Raw genomic sequence first — 21,540 nt, 5'->3', positions numbered from 1 at the left:
ACAACACTTCGTACACTGCTTTACCAAAAAATAAAACGATGAATTTGGAGAAAAAATTTGGTATAGAAATTTTGGAGCAAACAAGTGGGATGAAGGCTTAATAGTTAAAAAAGAAAGTAATATGTTATTTCTAATTCAAACGAAAAATGGTATATTAAGGAGGCACTTAGACCAACTTATGAAAAGATTTACCACGGACGAAGTATCAATTCATGACCCAAATACTTTACCAACGATTACATTTTACAAGAAGAGAAATGTTACTGAACAAGAAAGATTGCACAGCCGACATTACGAGGCCTAGCCGGAATAGAACATTACCCACATGATATCAAGATTATATTTTGAACATAAGAAATTCACGTACAAGAAGAATTTGAGCGGAGTTTGTTTCTTAAGGGGTGAAATGTTGTGATGTTCGAATTGATCACTAATCGCGATCTATTAAATAAAAGATTGATTTTTTTTTATTCTTTATATTATATTAACTTAACCTAGCGGACTCGTTTTATAAAATTAACTCAATAATTCGACATATATTACTTGATAGATTTTGTAAACTATATAAACTTAGAAAATTATTGTACTTATCAGTTAAAATATATTTTTAAAATAAATTTATTAAATAAACCTACGTATCTGTTTTTCTCATTTATTACCAACCTTAATAATATATATCAATATTCTATGTAATATTCACTGAGGTCATAACATCAATTTAAATCAAACAATGGTTAATGTTAATTGAGGTAAATTATTTCAACGATAAAAAGTAACGCGTGATCTAAACCTTTTACTCTCTAAGAGAACCATCGCTGTGTTCTTATAGACATAAGCTTAAATTATTTTATATATTATTTTTCATATACGTCTCAAGGCGTCACCAATTTATGCATCAGTTAAGTACATAACGTAATCTTTAAAATGTTTGGACATTTGCTTGATTCAGATAAGTCTTGAGTTTTTTGGAAATATTATTCAAGACTTAATCCTTGTTGTTGACTTCTCCCTATCTATAAAGGATTGCTGTCAATGGCTCATATCCTTGTCCGAGCCATGTTTGTAGTGGCTTGTTTATTATATTTTAACGTTTAATAATTGTTTGATAACCTAGATTTGATTAGATAAAGATGTTTTCTTAATGTTCTTTTGCGGTTATCTTTATCGTCGGCATATATTATTCTGTCGGGTGATGACTTTCCCAATTATAATTGTTGTAATTGTTGAAAAAAGAAGAAATAAATTTAATATAATACATAAAATGTCAGTTATTTTCTGACAGGGGAATTAAGTTTTCCTTGGGCGAAGAAGAGGAGATGATAATCACGGGGTGTATTTCATTGTTAGGAAAAACCCCTAGTGGGAGATGGGAAAATATTGAATAAGATGTCAGCTGTGAACCTTTGGGAGATGAAGAAATGGATAATAATTATATTAAATTTTGGTATATTTTTTTGTGTTAATGTATAGAGATTGTTGTTGATGTTTTTAATAAATAAATTTGAGTCTTATTATTATGAAATTATGGTTTGTTTTGTGTTATGGGTTATGGTTTGTAATATTTATGGTTTGATATAGAGGTTTTTGAAATTGGTGCCGTGACCAGGATAGTTTCGATTCCAGGGTTATTCGGTATTTTAAAGGTAAAAACAAAATTTTTGTATAAATATTATATGAAAAATTTTAACCATGCAATGTACTAAAAACTATACAGATACGTGAGTTTAAAAATTTCTATACTTTTATATTTAACTTGTAAAAAATGTAAGATTGAAAGTAGGTAATGAGTATTAGGCAGAAATATGGAAATAAGATCAGGAATTTAAGACAGTAATATTTGGTATATTATCTTATGTCTAGATGTATATGGTACATCTAATTTTGATCATTATTTGGGATGCCTTAAAACTCATTGAATGGTGTTATAGGTATTCCGTCATAGGAAGCTGAAAGACCTCATGAACAGCAGGACAGAAAGGATTGTTAAATATTTAAATATGTGAAATTTATGAAAATATATATGGATATAGACTTTTGTAATAAAGTGTGTATTATTTAATTATGCATTTTGGGTTTGTAAAGGGATGAATATGTATGGGATAATTTATTATTAATGTTAATATATTGCATAGGTAACATATGATATATTTAACTATGAATTATTATTTATAATGTTAATATATTGTATAGGTAACATATGATATATTTAATTATGAATGAGAATTTGAAGGAATTGAAGTATGATGAAGTCAGAATAATATCTATAATGTTAGATGTGGATAGTTATTTTGATTTAGTGTCTGCATTTAGTGTATATATAAATTGGATAATTTATTATTAATTAATGTTAATATATTGCATAGGTAACATATGATATATTTAACTATGAATTATTATTTATAATGTTAATATATTGTATAGGTAACATATGATATATTTAATTATGAATGAGAATTTGAAGGAATTGAAGTATGATGAAGTCAGAATAATATCTATAATGTTAGATGTGGATAGTTATTTTGATTTAGTGTCTGCATTTAGTGTATATATAAATTGGATAGGAATTTATATGATACATTAGATGGTGTATAATATTTTTTTTTTCAAATTATGAAATCTTTATATTTAATATATATATTTTTTTTTAAATTATAAATTTTTATAAGAAGTTTTATTTGCAATTATTATATTATTTGTGTGGTATGCAATGATGTGAAGGGAAAATATTTTTACAGATAAGGTCAGCCCGTGTTGAGGGGTATGCCTTGAGGTGAAAATATTGTTTAGTTTGCATACTGGGGAAAGTTTTTTTTTGTAAATTTATGCTGCATAATACATTTTTTTTATCTTTTTAATAATTTTATAACACATCACATTTTACTATTTAATTATGAACATATTTTTAAAGAAAAGACTCAAATTATTTTATAATGTGAAGGTATATTAAAAATTCTTTACATATATACCATATAGCTCATTATATTATCAATTTTTGTTACTTTGCATTCTACATTTTTGTGAATTTGTGCTAATTGTGATGACAGAGTTAGGTAGAAATGGTATATTTTTCTTAGGATACTGAGTAATTCCTAGATGGAAAATATTGTATTTTCTACATATTATATATTTGTTCCTTCATATATAATATTAAATGTATTTATATACGTATGTATTGTAATTTTATTTATAATCTTTGTTCGGCCAAGTTTCGCAATTAATTTTAATACCTAAAGATGGATTTTTATATTCATTTTAGGAAATATTTATAAAGATGTAGCTTTGTTTTTTTTCACATGATAGAAGGAAAATTACATGTGTTGAAATTGCATTTCACACTTAGACAATGTTTTCACATTACATTATTATATGTAAGATCATTATTTCCTAATTACCATGAATCATACCCTAATAATGTATATTATAGCTAGTAGTTCCCAAATGTCTTAAAATGAATAAATTATTATGTTTTGCGGATATTACATTGTCCATATTAATGTTCCGTAGATTATAAATGCAGATACCCCAATGTACATGTCATTATTGATAATGTCTGTTTTGGCGATTTTATATTGAAATGTACTGGAATTATTATATTATAAATCATTATAAGGGAAGTTGATTCGACAGATTCCCTGAACGTCTTCAAGGCGTCTTGATACAATTCAAAAAGGTGATTCGATACAATTCAAAGGGGTGATTCGATACAATTCAAAGAGGTGATTCGATACAACACCACCACAGAGAGAGGGACGCTGGGCTTGTGAAGGGTGGGCGTGTTGTAATTGTTGAAAAAAGAAGAAATAAATTTAATATAATACATGAAATGTCAGTTATTTTCTGACAGGGGAATTAAGTTTTCCTTGGGGGAAGAAGAGGAGATGATGATCACGGGGTGTATTTCATTGTTAGGAAAAACCCCTAGTGGGAGATGGGAAATTATTGAATAAGATGTCAACTGTGAACCTTTGGGAGATGAAGAAATGGATAATATTTATATTAAATTTTGGTATATTTTTTTGTGTTAATGTATAGAGATTGTTGTTGATGTTTTTAATAAATAAATTTGAGTCTTATTATTATGAAATTATGGTTTGTTTTGTGTTATGGGATATGGTTTGTAATATTTATGGTTTGATATAGAGGTTTTTGAAAATAATATCTTCCTTTTTTTGTGATTCAAGCGCATCCCTGTGCAGGATTTGATCGATAGAAGGTTCTTTTTTGCATTCGGTGCATTTCGATACTAAAACACTAGGTTAATGATGCTTGGTACCTTAAGGTACCATCTATCAAATTTGAATTTTGTTCATTTTTCATTTGGATAGGCACTACCAAATAAATTTATAATATATATTTGAAAAATCGTAATTTTTGGAAAGCCTCTATGGCCTAGTAGGCAAGAGCTTGGCTTACTTATCCTATGCTCCCGGGTTCGAATCCCGGGAATGATTATGTTTTTTTTCTTATTCTAACTTGGTGGTTCCATCCTTGGGGGGATGATATATAGAAGGCCGGACTCGACCACGTGATTCCGTATTAATATATTAAATAATAAGGGTCTTATTACATTTTAATAAATTTTGGTCGGTATTTAGCAAATTAGATTGGTATTTAAAATATTGCCATACATTCACTTGGTAGTAAGTATCATTAACCAAAACACTCTTTAATACTATTTAGCCAGGAGATATAGATGAAAAAAGATTTTGACCTCTATTTTCTACATCAAGACATAATATTAATTTGGCTAAAATTTAATTTGGCCGTTTCAAAAATTGAAACAAATCATTAAATATTTGCCTGAACTTAATGATTATAATTATTGTTCATAATGATGTTTTATAAAGTCTGGGCCGACTAAGAAAATAATATTATATAAGCCTTGCCAGTTATGAGCGAAATTTCCAGGGTTACATAATAATATTTTGGTTATAACTATAATCGGGACGTTTTTTAAAATCGACGACCCGCATCGGGCTTTTTACAATAGTATAGGTAATTCAGTTCAACCATATAAAATATATGATCCAAAAAATATTATTATTTTATTTTAAAGAAATTAGAGCTTATCGTAGTTTTAAAAAAATAAATATATAAAGCTTAGTCACCGTTATCCTTCTAAGATTTTCATCCAATAATAAAATTCGTTAATCAGATAATTCGATGTTAGAGGACATGCCTGACATAACTTAAACAACACCCTTTTTTTAATTTTTGTTATTATATGGAATGTGATAAATTTTATAAAGGGATTAATTATCCTGTTAAAGTATAATTTTTTATAGCGTGTTATTATATTTTATCTGTTAGTATTATGGATATCAAATTATTAAAACGCCTATATCAAAGCTTGAACCCTCAACCAAAATTCAATTAACTTTGTTAGTATTAACTAATAAATTCTATTATTAATTACACCTTTAGAAATTCTATAAAAAAAATTAGTGAGAATAATATTTCTAAAAATACAATGAATCTCAAGGTTTAAATATTTTATATCTAAAATTTAATTATACATTTTTATTTAGCAATTTGTTATATCTAATGTGAAAAAATTAGATCAACAACTAAATTTAGACCATTTTAATGAAGATGTTACATTACATATGAATTGCCATGAAATCATATTAAAATTAAATGACAATAATCAGATCATATCACAAGTATCACCAAGTTATATTTCATTTTCCTCTACTGGAGTAAATGTAATTAAATATATAACATAAGTATATATTAATTTTAAATAAAAATTAGGATCTAAAGGATTATTTTGCTTATATAGCCAAAGATCCTAATGATAACATTCGTAAATGTTATGTGCTGAAAGCAGAGTGTTCTGAAAAATCTAATGAAATAATAAATGTAATGGGCAAAATATTTATCATACAATTTGATATTGTTAAGACAAAGAAAAATGCAAATAGGCTAATAAATAGGAGAAAGGGCAAACAACAAAATCTCAATATTAATCAAAACAATCTCAATATATTTGTTAGTGGGACAAACAATGTTCAAGATCAAATCGAGTACCCATACAAATATATAGCATTAACCCTCTATTGCAAGCTATCATGAAATTTTTTTTTAGGATTCCTATGTATTTTACATTATCAACTGAAATACACAATGCTTATTGGAACATCAAATCATTTATTGAAATATATATATTAAAATATTTGATGTGTTGCCTCCGGTTTACAAGGTGCAATAGGGGGTTAACTATTAGTCAATAAATTTAATACATTTTTTTATAAAATAAATGTTATTTTAAATAAGTAAAATTTGTATTTTGTTAACCACTTTTAAGTTACAAAGATATTAACAAAAATCACAGTTTGGGAACCATTTATAGCAAAAATAAATCTGGAAAATCAAAATTCAGAAACAGTTGACTTATTAACAATATTTATATTGAAATAAATCTTTACAAATAAGAAAATAAAATCTGAATAACTCTTGTAAAAAATGAATTTGAGATAATAATGTTTAATGCTCCAGGTAAATAATATAAAAAATTATCAAAGATGTGAAATATGGTATTTGGAATTTATCATCTTAAAAATTTTTTGAAATATAATTTTAATTATGTAAGATTAAATTTTTAAAAGAAAAAAATATTTATAGGAAATGTATTTTGATAATACTACATAAAATTTTAAAAGTTATGCAGAAATTCTTTTATATAGAGAAAACAATAGATAAAGTATCACAATAATTTAAATTTGGAAACCAGAAATTTTAATATTACAACTAGTTCTAATATGAGCAAATGATTTATATATTGTATGTATCTGGAGCTCGCTTACAATACCAATACAATATATCAGATACCAAAGAAAATGTTCCGATTAATTATAGAGGGGAGGATTAATCACTTAAATTTATTACAGTGCTTATTAACCAAACTGAGGGAGCTAGAACTTAGAACCCTCACTACTGTGAAAAAAATTCCAACCAGAACTACTTTTGAACTGGAAGCAGAGCCAATAATTATAGTTAGGGCTGCACTAATCCACAATTTTTTTACCAATCCTAAAGTTGCCATTATTTATCCTAAACAACTCTGATACCAATGTTTACATTGATTTTTTTTGTCATTATTTTATATACTATTAGGTAAAGAATAATAAATAATATGTATATATTATTTTTAAAGTGTTTTAATCAGAATATTCACTTATAACTGCCTTTAAAATTAAAAAAAAGTTACAGGGTGTGACTGGTTTGACTTATTTTTGATACTTATTTCTATTAACCTCAGGCTAAACATCTTTTGAACTGGGACAACCTATTTAAGCTTGTTTTAGGTGTTTGGCAGCATTGGTTATGGTTTTTTATCTTTTTTTTCTATCTTACTATTTAGTCTGCTTAGTCTAAGATGTATCTGGCTGTTTAGTAATAAACAGAGGCCTGTTGAGGTACCATTTGCTTGGCCTGCATGGATTTAAAAAATTTTTTGGCTCTGCCCATCCTTGATTTTTTTAAAATATGTTCTAATTATTTTTAATTTATATATATAATAATGGTGATTTGAAATATTTGGTTTGGCTTGGGTATTATTTTAAAAAAATTTATGCCTGGCGCGGGTATATTTTATAAAATTAAAATATGAGCCAAACCTGACTCGTATGTCACTGGTAATAAGTTGTACTCCCTCGTAGCTTTTTTAAAATTATAAAAATGTCATATCTGTAAATAAATTTTTAGATAAAAGTTGGTATTTGTAAGATATAGAATAGATAATATCTTATTTAATTAAGTTATAGCCCTTAAAGAATAATTTGTTTTTTTAAAAATGATGATCAGAATTTTCCTGTGCCTTAATACAAGTATAAGTTTATACGCTTAGCCCACTATATATCATATTAAATTTCACTATAACAAAAATAAATTTATGATATGCAAAACTGATTGCTATACTAAAATATTTTTTTCTCTCTGGTGAGAGAATTATTTTTTAATCCAGATGGGTGGGGGAAGGGAGACTCTTTAAACTTGTATCCTTTTAAAACTGTTCAATTCGACTATTTGAAGTTGATTTTGACACGCCAAATATACGTAATAAAAATATCTCTAATTATTGTGTTTTTGACGCATACCTTAATAAATCTACCGTGCCTTGAGATAAGATTTGACCCCCCCCCCCGTCGCTATCTCTAAGGCTGGGTTATCTTTTCGGACTTAAAACTTGGAAGTTGAGTTTTTTGCTCAGAATTCAGTTTGGCCGTTTTTCTTTCAAATCTGATATTCATTACAAACGAATTGGATGAATGAATAATATTCAAATATATTACGAATAATTTATTTGAATATTCTAGATTAAATATCATAAATATTATTTTTCGAATAATTTAAAAAATAATCTATTCGTAAAATCGGAATATTTTAGTTTAAGAGAATTTATTAACCAATATTACATTTATTTAATCTCTATTTAGTTTACAATTTAAACAAGACACGATACGTTTACTAGGAAATTTGATTGACGTTTCACCCGTTGAGGTATAACTAAAAGTTAATTTCCGATGTTTTTAATACTATATATATTTTATTAGAAAAATAAGAATTTTATGGCTCAGGCACTAAATTTAAACGAATTAAATACTCTGGAATTCGATCGAGAACTTAATGCTCGCTCAAAAACAACGTTTGGTAAAAAGAAAAATAATTTTTAGAATTTATGTTTTATATTATGCGTTTTTTTTAAAAAAAATAATGAAATTTTATATAAAGATCCGGAAATCTTTGAGATGCCAATCCTAAACCAACCTTGGTACCATTCCATCGCAACCAATCGAATTGTGAGTGAACATCTTTTGAAATCTCCCGGCGATTTTTTGGTCAGACGAAGTGCGCTGTGCCAATGGCAGTTTGTTTTGTCGTGTGTCGGCATGAAATCGAGTGAAACCATGGATATCCATCACGAGGAATCGGACAAAAACACCAAGCAAGCGCAGGTTCGGTCATCGGTGGTTAAGCATTTTTTGTTAGTGGACCCCGAAACGGGTATCGTCAGATCCGCCAACAAAATCTTCGACGGTGGGATCAAAGAACTCGTCGATTATCACGTTAGCAAAGGATTACCATTGCTCCCCTTTCCCTGCGACAGCGAAAAAAAAGGGCGCCATAAAAATTCGCAAATTAGCTGTAGCGTCTCGTCATTTAGATATTTTCTCATTCGCCCTATTCCGCGTCCCACTTAAAAACCATTTTTTTTAAAAAAAATAAAATAGTATACTACGCTTTATAATCGGGACTTAGCTTTAAACTGGAAACATGATAGTGATACATAATTAATTATCGATCCGAATTAGATACATTTTAATCCTTGAGAGTATTCTTTGAAGAAAAAAAGTAACGCGAGAGCATTTATGGGGTAAGGCTCAGGCATTAATTTATTTTTTCATCCATAATATTTATAAAATATATATTTTTTTAAAAATTCATCTATCTAATATGATAATTATTTATTATAAATTCGACCCAAATAACTATTTTATCAATTTTTTTTTATTCCATATTATTTTTAACATCAATAATACTCTTTATTTTTTTATCATTTATATTTATGAACAAATTGAAACGATTTCTAGCCAAAAATACCCATTTATATTGAATTATAAGCATTTTTTTTACAAAAAATGTTAAGCTCATCAAAATTCACTAAAAATTTTAGATATCCCCCCCCCCCCAAAAAAAAGCACTCAAAAATTTTGAATGCATGTTGTTTAGCCAAAATTATAAGGCTACTGAAAAATCCAGACTGTTGTACCTCTCCTATTTTAAGTAACTTATTTTTTAAACTCTAGGCTCTCTATATGTCCCGAATGCTCTCAAAGGTTAAAAAAATATAATTTCTTTTATATCATATATTTATCATGCAATCAATATACTCATAACTGCGATATCACTTAAAATGCCACGAATTTGAATATAGTAAATATCGAAATCTATTTTCAATTAAAATGTTATTTATATATAAGTATTAATATTTTTTTATATATATAAATTATGGAATATTTTTTATATATCAATTTTTAATCTTTTTCTATACGATATATTTGAATTTTATAAGTTATTTATTTATTTACAAATTTTATAATTTAATAAATAACAATATAACATTTTGTGATGCATATTATATAGAATTATAATTTTAATAAAGATTTGCTAGACAATATTTTTGCATATTGTCTTAATCAACCTCCCAATCGCTTATTTTTTTTAATGATAAATTATATATTCTATTAATGATATTCTGCCATCAAGTCAAGTGGGCCACCGACGCTAAGGGGTGACATTCCTTGAAATTTAAAAATGCGCAGTAAATTGTTAAAATAATCCTTTGGGTCTTCGATATTTGGAGAATTATTTTGCTGTGTCTTAATTATCAAAAATATAAATAAATAAATCTATTAATTTAAAAACAAAAAATTACATAAGTTATTTTTAATGTAAAAATAAAATATACTATTCCAAAATATTTTTCGTCATTTACAAAAATTTATTATTTTTAGTAAGTAATATTTAAAGTATTAGGTGGCATTGATATTTTTCATATTTTATTCTTGTTTTTTTTTCCCGTTTTTTTATTTTAATTTTTGCAAAACTTTTTTAAAAAAAACGAATTAAAGATTTTGGACATGTTTATAATTTTATTTATTTGCGAAAATTTGTAAATTTTGAGTTTTTTTTAAATATATTAAGGACACCGCCTAAAGCTTATTTATGATTATTACCAAGGATGTTAACCCTGATATTCTGGCTGCACCAGACTTGGAACCTTTTAAGTGAAGGGGTCAAAGTAGTATTGTTAATTTGCTTGGTCGTAAAATTTACGACCCAATTTTGTGCTCAAGCCTGCTCTGAGCACAGACCCGGGGTTCAGACTATACACTAAAAAAATATTGACAATATATATTATATTCAGGGGTATAGGATCCATAAATAAAATATATTTATTTTCTTGCTAATTATATAAAAAAAATTATGATTTTTTGGATTTGATTATAAATAAATGTTAAAATTTCGAAAATAAAATAATATGTTTTATTTTAAATTAAAAGTGGGAATTTCAGAAAAAGTAATTTGAATGGGATAAACAAAATAACTTATAATAAATCACAAGAGAATTAATTGTGATAATTTAAGAGATAAATAGAGAGCATAATCTCCTCAAACAAGATATCAATATCTAGCGGTCTTTTTTATATATTTATCTAATTACAACATCCATCAATTGATAGGTTTTTGTTCCAAAGTCATACATGGTGTTGTTAAATGGCTCGTTTTGAGCCGAATTTTAAAAACGGCTAACTCAATATTTCATCCAGAATAATATTACGCAAGCTTGAAGATTTTGTTTGTAGAAGGAACAAAAGTTTGGACATCTATTAGCGAAATCTCAAGGCTTAAGCAATATTTTTCTGGCTAAAATATTGAGTTAGCTGTCGGCTCAAAACAAGCCGTTTAACAACACTAGCATACCCATAACATTTATACATTTGTAAATAGAATTATTAAAATGGAATATAAAAAAATAAATATATAAAGCTAGAAAAAAAAGGAAGCATAAAGAGTGAGAAAATATATATAATTTATCTTTTTATATGCCAGGACAATTTTTTTATATTTATTTCTTTCTACCTGCCTTGCCCTGATGTAAGGAAAAATTTTTATTTTACTATTTCTTCCTTATTCGGAGACTTATTTTGAAAAACTGATCAAAATTTACCTTCCCTGGTTTTTTATTTTTGTATTAAAACATCGCTGAAATATTTATTATTTAATTTTTAAAAATTCGTAAACAAAAAAAATTCCTAGAATTTACAAAGTAGCGTGATATTTTTAAGTATGTTTCAAGTTGTTTCATATTTTTTTAAAAAATTATTAAAAGAAAATAAAGTTGTTTTTATTTTTTATATTTTATTAATTCAATTTTTTGTGACATTAAATTTAAAAATAAGGTATTTAGTGTTTACAAATAAAAATATGATTTTATTTTATTGAAAATATAAATTTTTTTATATTTACTATCCAGATATTTTATACCATTAAGCACTATTACACATTTTGACTTTTGACCATATTCTCTCTTATATTATTAAGAAGCGTATTTACGGCGAATAACTTTTAAAACATCTATTGATTTTGATTAATTATAAAAAGCTGGATATAACATGAATGAAATTTGTTTCATTTACGAACATTAGAAGAGAAGCGTTTGCTCGTGTACCCAATTTTATTTTAAAATATTGAATTATAATAATTATACATATTCTAATGAGAGGAAATCCCAATTGGTCAAAAAAGGACGTTTGGAAGAATGTAAAATGGCCTTAGTCTCCTATATAAATTATAAATATCGTTTAAATATTACTTATCTGTTCTTAAAATAAATTATATAATAATTTATTTTTAATTATGCCATCAATTATAATGTAGGGGAAGGATGTAGCCTATGCTTAAATATATTATATGATTATTATTTTTTATGAGAATGCCCAAATTTCTTGTTCTCCCTCCACCCCCAAATGAGGCATAGAGAGAGTTGTTAAAGATTTGATAAATTGTGGCTAATAAAGGGCAGTGCCCAATTTTTTAACCTTTTGTATTCTAATAGTAAATGATAGCAATTTAATTAGGATTTAAAATTTTTAAATTAAGGAGCAGCCCGAATTATCAAGAACCGAAATTAGACAACTTCTACTCTATTTTAAATAAAATATACCGATTTGTTTTCATATAATATAATATTACCCAATGTAGTTATATAAAAAAATATAAGTAAAATTAAATTATTTCCTTTGATCTTTTAAGGTTAATTAAGTTATTGATATGATTATTAACTGTTTTTATAAATTTTAAAAGTATAGTCAAGAAGCTATCTTTTAGTGACTAAGCGTTCATAGAAGTAAGGGATACATTGCTATCCTTGTAATTTTTATACTAATTCTATTTTAAAAAATAAGGGCCATTTAAATAAATAAGTTATCATTACAACGTTGATAATGCACCGGGAACAAATATAAAATTGCTTAATTTTTAAATAAATAAATAGAAAATCATGCTAAATGTGCGTACAAAGTTAAGTGATTTTTTAAAAAATATATATTAACTCTTTTTTAAAAATTTTTTAATATGAATTGTATTGTATTGCTGATAATTTATTAAAAAATTTTTACCTATAAATTTAATACAAAGAAACTGACTCTCGAAAAAGAATAACAGCCTCAAAATTTGAAAAAAGAAATTAATCATTTTCATACTAACTTTAGCCCTAACAACGGTATCTGGAAAAAAAATGTATTATAGAAACTGGATAAGTTAAAACTGATTATCAAGTATATTATCAATCTCCATTATTTAAATAACTTAAAATCTAACAATCAATTTTGGAATTTAGTATTTGAGAATAAAGTGTAACTCAATATAGACAAATTCAGCTCAGCTACAAATACTAATATTTTGTATGATTTGACTAATGCCCTTTATTTATAGCACAGGTAAAAAAATAACTCGAATGTCTAAGTGGAATCCCCTCCCCCTCCTTCAGATATGCTATAATTTAAAATTTGTCAAAAGAGTCAAAAAAGCGAACAAATTATTTTAAAATGTCATATGATATAAAAAAAATTTTAATAAAATTGATGATTTGAAATATTGATCAAAGGTTTAAATATTAATATTTTTTATTAATAAAAATGATCTATATAAAATGTCTATTTATGTTTATATATGCTGCAGATAAAAAGTTGCACGAATGACAAGGTGGGGTATTACCAGGCACAAAAACCTTTTATAACTCAAGAACAACAGAATAAAATAAATACTTTACCTGATAATATTAAGCTACTAAAGAATCCAGACTAAAATATAGTAATAATTTTTGAGTAATAACATTTATGAATTACTGGAGCCTGCTTATTATCACTTATTCCATGAAGGTTTAAAAAGATATTAATTGTTCCGTAGCCACAGATCTATTCATATAAATTAAATATATAGAAACAATTTATTATTAAATTTTTGTAATATTTAGCTATTTTTGTGAAAATATGTCTATATTTTGACATTAAAAAAATGATAACACCTGTTTGTGATAATAAATTGAGTCTTTTACCTTATGAAATACAAGTTATAATATTTAATGTATTGGATGGCCTATCATTCTCTAGAATACAATTTTTATCAAAAACCTTTAATAAATTGTATAAAATAATGATGGGGAACTTATCTGAAATTTGGAAAAACAAATGTTATAATGAGATTGACAAAAATTTTATGATTGAATTTGTGTATCCATATGAAATCAAGTACCTATTTTAAACTTTAATATATAAACCAATAATTATTATATATTTATTAAATGTTTTTATTATATATTGCCCTAAATTAAATCATATATATTTGAAAACTAATATTTTTATTTAATTTAAAAATATATATTTATTCTTAAAACATTTTAATAATATTTGCCAAAATACACAATTTGTCAAATTTTCTATAAAATATTGTATAAAATGCCAAGAAGTTTAATTCCCTATTAAATTTATATCTGATTTATAAAATTCGGTTTTGGAAATTTCACAATCATATATCAATATAGAAAAAGATTAACCAGTTTAAGTTCTTGAAACAGCCATGTTCCCATACATAAATCAACAATCTGCCTATTTTTTTTAACTTTAACCCCTTTTAATTTTCATAAAAATTATTTTTATATGTTTTTATTTGAATATTAAAGTTAAAAATTAAATATTAGCTCTATAATAGAGGTCATCAAAAATAAAGCTTTATAAATTTTTTATTTTTTTTACTCCTGCCTCTTTAATTTAAATTAACATTTTTATAAAGTTAAATTAATTTAAAAAAATCAATAAAACTGCTTTGTTTTTAGAGATTTGATTATCATCTGAATGAAAATAAAATTATATTTTAGGATTTTTTTAAAATCTAGCAGGATGATTTAAATTGTTTTAAGGTTATATTTTTAAGACATCAACAAATCATATGTAGCAAGTATTTTGCTGGGTAGAGAGGGGTGATAATTAAGTTTAACCATAGATTTTATAGGAGATCTTTAAGTTCATTTAATGCAAGCAATGGTACTTTTTTAAAGTTTTGATTTTCCACCTTTTATTTCTATAAATTTTATCATCATTATTTAAAAAAATTATTAACTTTTGCTTATTTTACTTTCAAATTTTTGTATATAGTGATATATTATATACACTTTTGTGGGAAGTGAGGGTGGGGAATTTTTTTTTATTATAGCTGAGGATACCTGCAAAAACAGGCAAGCTTTTAAGGGCAGAAGGAAATTTTCCCTTGCTTTTCACCTCCAAATATACCCCTCTTCATTTTAGTAATCCTGTTGTGTGATTTTTTTAGTATTATTAAACAGGTTTTGCAGGGGAAGGCATAGTGGTTTATCAGATGAAAATTTATATTTTTTATGGCTTCAAATAATATAACAAGACTCACCATGAGTCTTATGATCAATAAAACCAAATTGCGCATAAGCAAAAACATGATAAAGATTTTAAAAAAGCACACCCTTCCCAATCCCAAGTCTCTTGCTGGTGGGGGGAGGGATCCTGTGTCCTATGGTCGGAATAATTCCTCGAGTACCTGGGCATCTATTTTCAGCAGGAACTCCTCATGCCCAGAACCTCCACGATGCCAAGGCTCTCACTCCTAGTACCTACGATGACCTCAGCTATTCTTCATAGTAACCCCATCTGCTGACATTCCCTCCTAAAATACCTTTCCATCCCACACTTAAAACATCAAACAGCTGCCTCCATTCCCGTTCTATTTCTTCTCTCCAAACCAAACCCACTGTCTCCACTATTCGGCTCAAAGGGGAAGTTATATTATCCATCTAAAATCTCGTTAAATTTATTGGGAAAGCGATAACTCCGGGCCATTCACAGCCCTTTCTCCTCTGGACCACCACCGACCTGGTTCTATTCCCCTCCTCAGCTAGTCAGCAACAAAGAATTTTTTATAACTACAGGTCACTAACTGTGCTTTCACCTCTAGCCCCACAGCTTCGGACCACGACCGCCTCTGTTCTATTATATCCCAGGCCATTCACTGCCATATCATCTCCAACCTTTACCTCCTGATTCCATTCCACTTCTCAGCTATTCAGCATGTCTGACCCCCATTCTCCTATCCGGAAATCTTATACGGTGTAACATTCCTCATTTTTTTTATCACCACTCTCCACTCGCATTTCTTTTCACTTCCATACAACCTTGCCCACACTGTCTGACCCACTTCAAACTTTCAATCATTTTTTTTGTTCAATCTCCACTCCCTTCTCATTTCCTGACCTCAATACATCCAACCCAATCCAAGTTCTACTCCAAAAACATTTCTGATGGCAACAACTCTCCTCCTTTCTGGCTAATATTATAATAAGCCACCGACACCCATATCTCACCTTCTCTATATTTTGCCTTCCTCAACCAACTCTTTACCACTCCCACCATGCTCTCGCCCCGCCCATTCGAGCTCTGATTATAAGATTGTGCCAGCACAAGTTTCGTGAGCCCTTCACTACTAAAAGCCGAACCTCCATCGGACACGAACACCTGCCACTCCGATCTTCTCATAAATTTTTCAATTTTCTGACAATTTGCCTGGTCAATCCTCTCATAACCTCAGACTCCATCAACTTGGACTATGCATCTACCACGAGGAAATACTCTTTATCCACATGTACTCTTTCCCACGGCCTGACGCTTTCGGTCACGTACTCTTTTTATCCCTCAAGGGTATAGCCCAGATACACTATACATTGCCTATCCAGCCTTTAAATTTCTTCATTCATTCCTGGCCACTATACATATTGTGGCCCCACTGTTTCATTCTTTCAACTCCCTGATGCCCAGCATGAATCATTATCATCACAACTTCTCTCAGTTTACTGGATGCCGCAGCCCTATCCCACCCTACACTATCATCCAGTATCGTTAATTCCTTGCCCACACTCTTGTATCCTTTATCTCCATCTCACCATAGTCTGCGCCCCATTATGCACCCCTTTATATGACCCGAAATTTTTTTTAAAAAAGTTTTGGCAGGCCCGGCCCGAATTTAAATTTTTTTATGAAAATTTTGCCGCCCGGTCTGAACCCGAAATTTTTTTAAAAAAATTTACCGGCCCGGCCCGAATTTATTTAAATATAGAAATTAATTTTTATAGTTACTCAATATGTCGTTTAGTTTCAATAAATAAAATCAAATTTAGTTATTTTTAAATTTATTACACAATTTTTTAAATGTTACTCACAATTAGGACTCTATTTTATTTTATTTTATTAATATTAAAATATAATTCACACAAGACACAAATAAGATAAACTAATGTATAATAATTTATAAACCGCGGAAACAAAATAATAATTTACCATTTTTTTAGGCTTTTATATATTTATTTTTTAAAAATAAATATTCATTTATTAATAATAAATTTTTTCTTAAAATAAAAAAAATATACTTTCTTTTACTATAATGCCGATTCATTAAATTAACAGAATTAATTTCTATAGGATGACTTGACCAAAGCCAATATTGTTTTTGAGTTGACAATCAAAAATCCTAACATCCATAACACGCCCCCCCCATTAGGATAAGCCAAATCCTCCATCCTCACTAGAATTTCTTCTTCTTCATTCGTCATGAGGAAATCTAACATATTGTCCCATTCCTGGCTTCCTCCCAACTCTGGTACCCCCACCGGTCCTCTGAATACCTCCCTTGAGTCCTGGTCTATTTCCTGCGCCTCTCCGGTCCCTACGTTTACGATAATAGTCTCCCCCTGCTGATTTCCGTTCGATGTTCCCCCAGAGATGTCTATAAGGGGCCATTGCATTACTCTCGATTCGACTATAGATGGCGGGGTCGCTTCTGGTAATTTTCCAGTTTGTCGCAGCGTGTCCGCCCTCTGGCCTACTATCTCAGCTATCGGTCTAGTATTTGTCACTGCTACTAATCGAATCGGAGATCGTACTCTGTATTCTGCCTCCTCATTCCCATTTCTAATGGCGCGACTCATGGGAGATATTCAGAGAACCGGTGGGGGTACCAGAGTTGGGAGGAAGCCAGGAATGGGACAATATGTTAAATTTCCTCATGACGGATGAAGAATTAGAAGAAATTCTAGGCGATAGTGAGGGTGGAGGATTTCGCTTATTTTAATGGGGGGGGGGCGTGTTATGGATGTAAGGATTTTATTTGATTGTCAACTCAAAAATAATATTGGCTTTGGTCAATAGGAATTAATTTTGTTAATTTAATGAATCGGCATTATAAGAAAGTATATTTTTTTTATTTTAAGATTTATTACACACAATTTTTAAAATGTTACTCACAATTCGGACTCTTTATTTTATTTTATTAATATTCACACACAAATAAAATAAACTAATTTATAAACCGCGGAAACAAAAAAAAATAATTTACCTTTTTTTTAGGCTTTTATATATTTTTATTTTATCATATTTTTTTTTATTATATAAAATAACAAATTTTCACCAATTTTTCATTTACGAATTATAATTAAAAAAACTAATAATATATAAAAAATGAATTAAAAAATATGTATGTATAAAAGAGAAATGGGATAAAAAAAATTTTTAATAAAATGTTTAAAAAAAGGGTACAAATCACCCCAGTGGACCGGCAGATTTTCAGGGAAATCTGCTGACGAAGGTAAAATTTCATTGGAGTCCCCTGAGATCTACCTCATTTTTTTTCCTATATGATTTAATTGAGAGCATCACTTCCGAACATGCCTAGGGTATTGGTAACGATTGGGATAAACACGGTGGATGACTTGACCAAAGCCAATATTGTTTTTGAGTTGACAATCTAAAATCCTAACATCCATAACAGATATATTTAAAAAAAATTTCCAAAGTCCCACCCGACCTGGTCCAAAATTTTTTTTAAATATTAGGCCCGGCCCGAAACCGATTATTTAAAATATAATTAGGGCTCGAGGTACGGGCCAAGCCTAACTTTGCAGATCTCTAACTCCGATATCTATCTTTTCAAGTTATAAGAGCGGGAGTTAGCTCCTTTTAAAAAGAGTGCCCTAACAACTCTGATATCTCACGCTTTCGATAAAGTTATATAATTAATTTTTTTGATGTTTGGATCGGTGCCTTGAATTATTGACTCATGAATATCATATATGATTCGATATTTTGTTTTTTGAATAATGAGTTATTAAATGATCCGAAGGAATTTTTTTAAAGAAAGGAGGCTTTATTTTTTACCTTTTACCCACTATTATGTCAGGTAATATAAGTTTAACTATCTATCCTTTTGTTTAATTTTCTATTGGCTGGAGTATACCAGGGAATTCTAGCTTTTGAGAAATTGGGCGTTATGCAGTCAAACTAGTTAGCAGACCATCTTATTTTTAATCTGCAAACGCTAGAAATTACCATATTCTTGCTACAGGAAACACTCGTTGGCTTGATATCTGTTAATTAGGCGCTAGAACGCTATGGTATTGTTTTAGCTTAACTTTAATATAATGTAACCTTCATAAAATTTTTTGGTATAGCATCTTTATAAAAGTTTAATACACAACTATCTCATAACTTCTTTGTAAACAATGTTTTTACAGATACATGGAGCAAGAATCCTCTTCTATTCAAACATATAACCTCTATTGGCAAACTCTTTATGCTTCGTGGTACTCTCAGCGAAAGTTACTATCATGGAAATACAAAACACTGCAACCTATTATTAAAAACCAATCTATTCCATCCATTGATCCTCCTCTAGATGATCGAATTAGGCTAATTAAACAAATAGATCATGTCACGAGAGCGCTAGTCAATCACAACTATTTAATATCGGGGCACGAATCTGGAGCAATATGCCAGTGGGAAATCACGACTAATCGTACGCCATTTGAGCCCGAAATAACTAAGTGTCATGATGATCCTAGTCATGTGACTAAGACGAAATGTACCGCCATTTTGGTGAAGCATCAAAGCGGAGCTATTAGAGATATGATTATTCTGAACCCTTTTATTTTCGATCATCACGCTCATGCACCTGAACCTTTAATCTTGGTTTCTATAGCCCAGGATAACATTATAAAAGTTTGTTCCACCGTTGATTTGGAACGAGTCGATTCCATTCAGGCTTTCACTTTAACCCATCCATTTGGTTCGGTCGAGGGTCAGGCCCCTTTCATGACTACTCTATGTTTGCTTGGACCCTGTCAAGCACCTCCTTTCCTCCCCCTTTACTATTTTTGCGTTGGTTTTAGGAACGGTTTTTTAAGCATTTGGGAACAACCTCAATTCCGCCCGAAATCTCGATCTCCCCTTAGCAACAATACTTCTTTGAACTCTTTAATAGGGCCAACTGAACTTGCTCCTGCTAGGATGGAGCGGTTTCTTAGAGCACATGGCAGCGAGATAGTTCATACGGCTTACTGGAACGGTACCCTGGCTACGGCCTCCGTCTCGCTAGAACTTAAACTCTGGTCTCTTACTTTTGGTGAGGACCTTTACACCTCCAGTAGCAATTATGCCTTGACAGGATTCGAGTGTTATCATTCCTTAACCATGGGCTTTCATTCCTATCAACAATCGTTACCATTTGGTGCTTGCTACTATGCCGCCCCTTGGAATTTTGCCTTTAAATCCAACTCTGTGCTGGCCGCCAACCTTAAATTACTCGTTTCCGTTAGCGTTATCGCAGCTCCTAAGTCTACCCAAACAATGCAAACTCAATATAATCAAGCTACTCAAATCAGCCAAATGAGTTTGCAAGATCAAAACGAAACGGGAATAGCTTACAGGCAATTCAGAGCCGCTTCCAAGCTCCCTTACAACGTGCAAAACGACACTATCGTTACTCTAACCCTCAAGGGTAGTCTTCTTTGTTTGGCCACTTCGGGCGGCTGGGTCCTGCTTTATTACCTGGAAGATACCGAACGAAATCTCAGGGAGTGGGATATCAAAGAACCCTGTTTCGCGAAAAAGCTAAATTTTAGGGAAGAATTCAAGTCGATTCCGCTCGAAACTATGGAGAAGCACGGAGCCATATACATTACCGGAATGGATATCTCACTTTTCGACTCTAATTATGTGTTGTTGTCACTGACCACCCCTCTCGGTGTTATTATTTACAAATTTTCTTGTAAGAGTTAATGTTAAATGTCTAATTTTGACTGGCGTTTTCTGATTTAGGATAATTGACGAACGTATGTAGTTGAATTATTGATCTCATGTCACATTATATTCGTAACGTATTCAAATTCATCCGATTATCATAAATTATAATATATTAGTCTAGATTATTATCTAATTAAAATAAATATATTCATAGTTTGTAAATGTTATATAATATTTTTTAAAAAATCATATTTTATCATTTTCTTAAAATATGAACTGAAAGCCCTTGTATATAAAAAATAATTTGACAAGCGCTTAATTACGGGTTCAATTTAATTAAGAACTACTTTATCTTCAAATTTGTAACTTTAAATACTAAAAA

The 21,540-nt window shown here is 29.0% G+C and overlaps 2 protein-coding genes and 1 long non-coding RNA gene across 3 annotated transcripts; all 3 read left to right on the top strand.

Moving 5' to 3' along the window:
* Nucleotides 1–1,335: 1,335 nt before the first annotated feature.
* On the top strand, nt 1,336–2,059 carry LOC135925113 (uncharacterized). Its single transcript, XR_010571540.1, has 2 exons — nt 1,336–1,444; nt 1,929–2,059. It is a non-coding gene; the product is annotated as an uncharacterized LOC135925113 (long non-coding RNA).
* Nucleotides 2,060–4,862: 2,803 nt separating this feature from the next.
* LOC135923759 (uncharacterized) lies at nt 4,863–9,917 on the top strand. The gene is made up of 9 exons (XM_065458685.1): nt 4,863–4,995; nt 5,100–5,269; nt 5,311–5,381; nt 5,425–5,482; nt 5,529–5,705; nt 5,755–6,026; nt 8,439–8,502; nt 8,556–8,652; nt 8,734–9,917. The coding sequence occupies exons 2-9, from the start codon at nt 5,225–5,227 to the stop codon at nt 9,201–9,203; spliced, it is 1,254 nt and encodes a 417-aa protein (XP_065314757.1). The 5' UTR covers nt 4,863–4,995; nt 5,100–5,224; the 3' UTR covers nt 9,204–9,917.
* A 4,271-nt stretch (nt 9,918–14,188) lies between these two features.
* Nucleotides 14,189–21,268, top strand: LOC135923729 (uncharacterized). Its single transcript, XM_065458640.1, has 2 exons — nt 14,189–14,315; nt 19,652–21,268. The coding sequence occupies exons 1-2, from the start codon at nt 14,221–14,223 to the stop codon at nt 21,192–21,194; spliced, it is 1,638 nt and encodes a 545-aa protein (XP_065314712.1). The 5' UTR covers nt 14,189–14,220; the 3' UTR covers nt 21,195–21,268.
* Nucleotides 21,269–21,540: the final 272 nt, after the last annotated feature.

Source organism: Gordionus sp. m RMFG-2023, chromosome 2 (genome assembly GCF_954871325.1).
Source record: "Gordionus sp. m RMFG-2023 chromosome 2, tfGorSpeb1-WG-v2, whole genome shotgun sequence".
NCBI classification, from domain to species: domain Eukaryota; kingdom Metazoa; phylum Nematomorpha; class Gordioida; order Chordodea; family Parachordodidae; genus Gordionus; species Gordionus sp. m RMFG-2023.
This window is presented reverse-complemented; position numbering and strand designations above follow the sequence as displayed.

Coding starts and splice junctions, on each gene's coding strand:
- LOC135923759 (XM_065458685.1), top strand. CDS start 5,225: ATGGAATGTGATAAATTTTATAAAGGGATTAATTATCCTGTTAAA. Junction 5,706..5,754: donor TTTCCTCTACTGGAGTAAAT/GTAATTAAATAT, acceptor AATAAAAATTAG/GATCTAAAGGATTATTTTGC. Junction 8,503..8,555: donor TTGACGTTTCACCCGTTGAG/GTATAACTAAAA, acceptor ATATTTTATTAG/AAAAATAAGAATTTTATGGC.
- LOC135923729 (XM_065458640.1), top strand. CDS start 14,221: ATGATGGGGAACTTATCTGAAATTTGGAAAAACAAATGTTATAATGAG. Junction 14,316..19,651: donor GTGTATCCATATGAAATCAA/GTACCTATTTTA, acceptor ATGTTTTTACAG/ATACATGGAGCAAGAATCCT.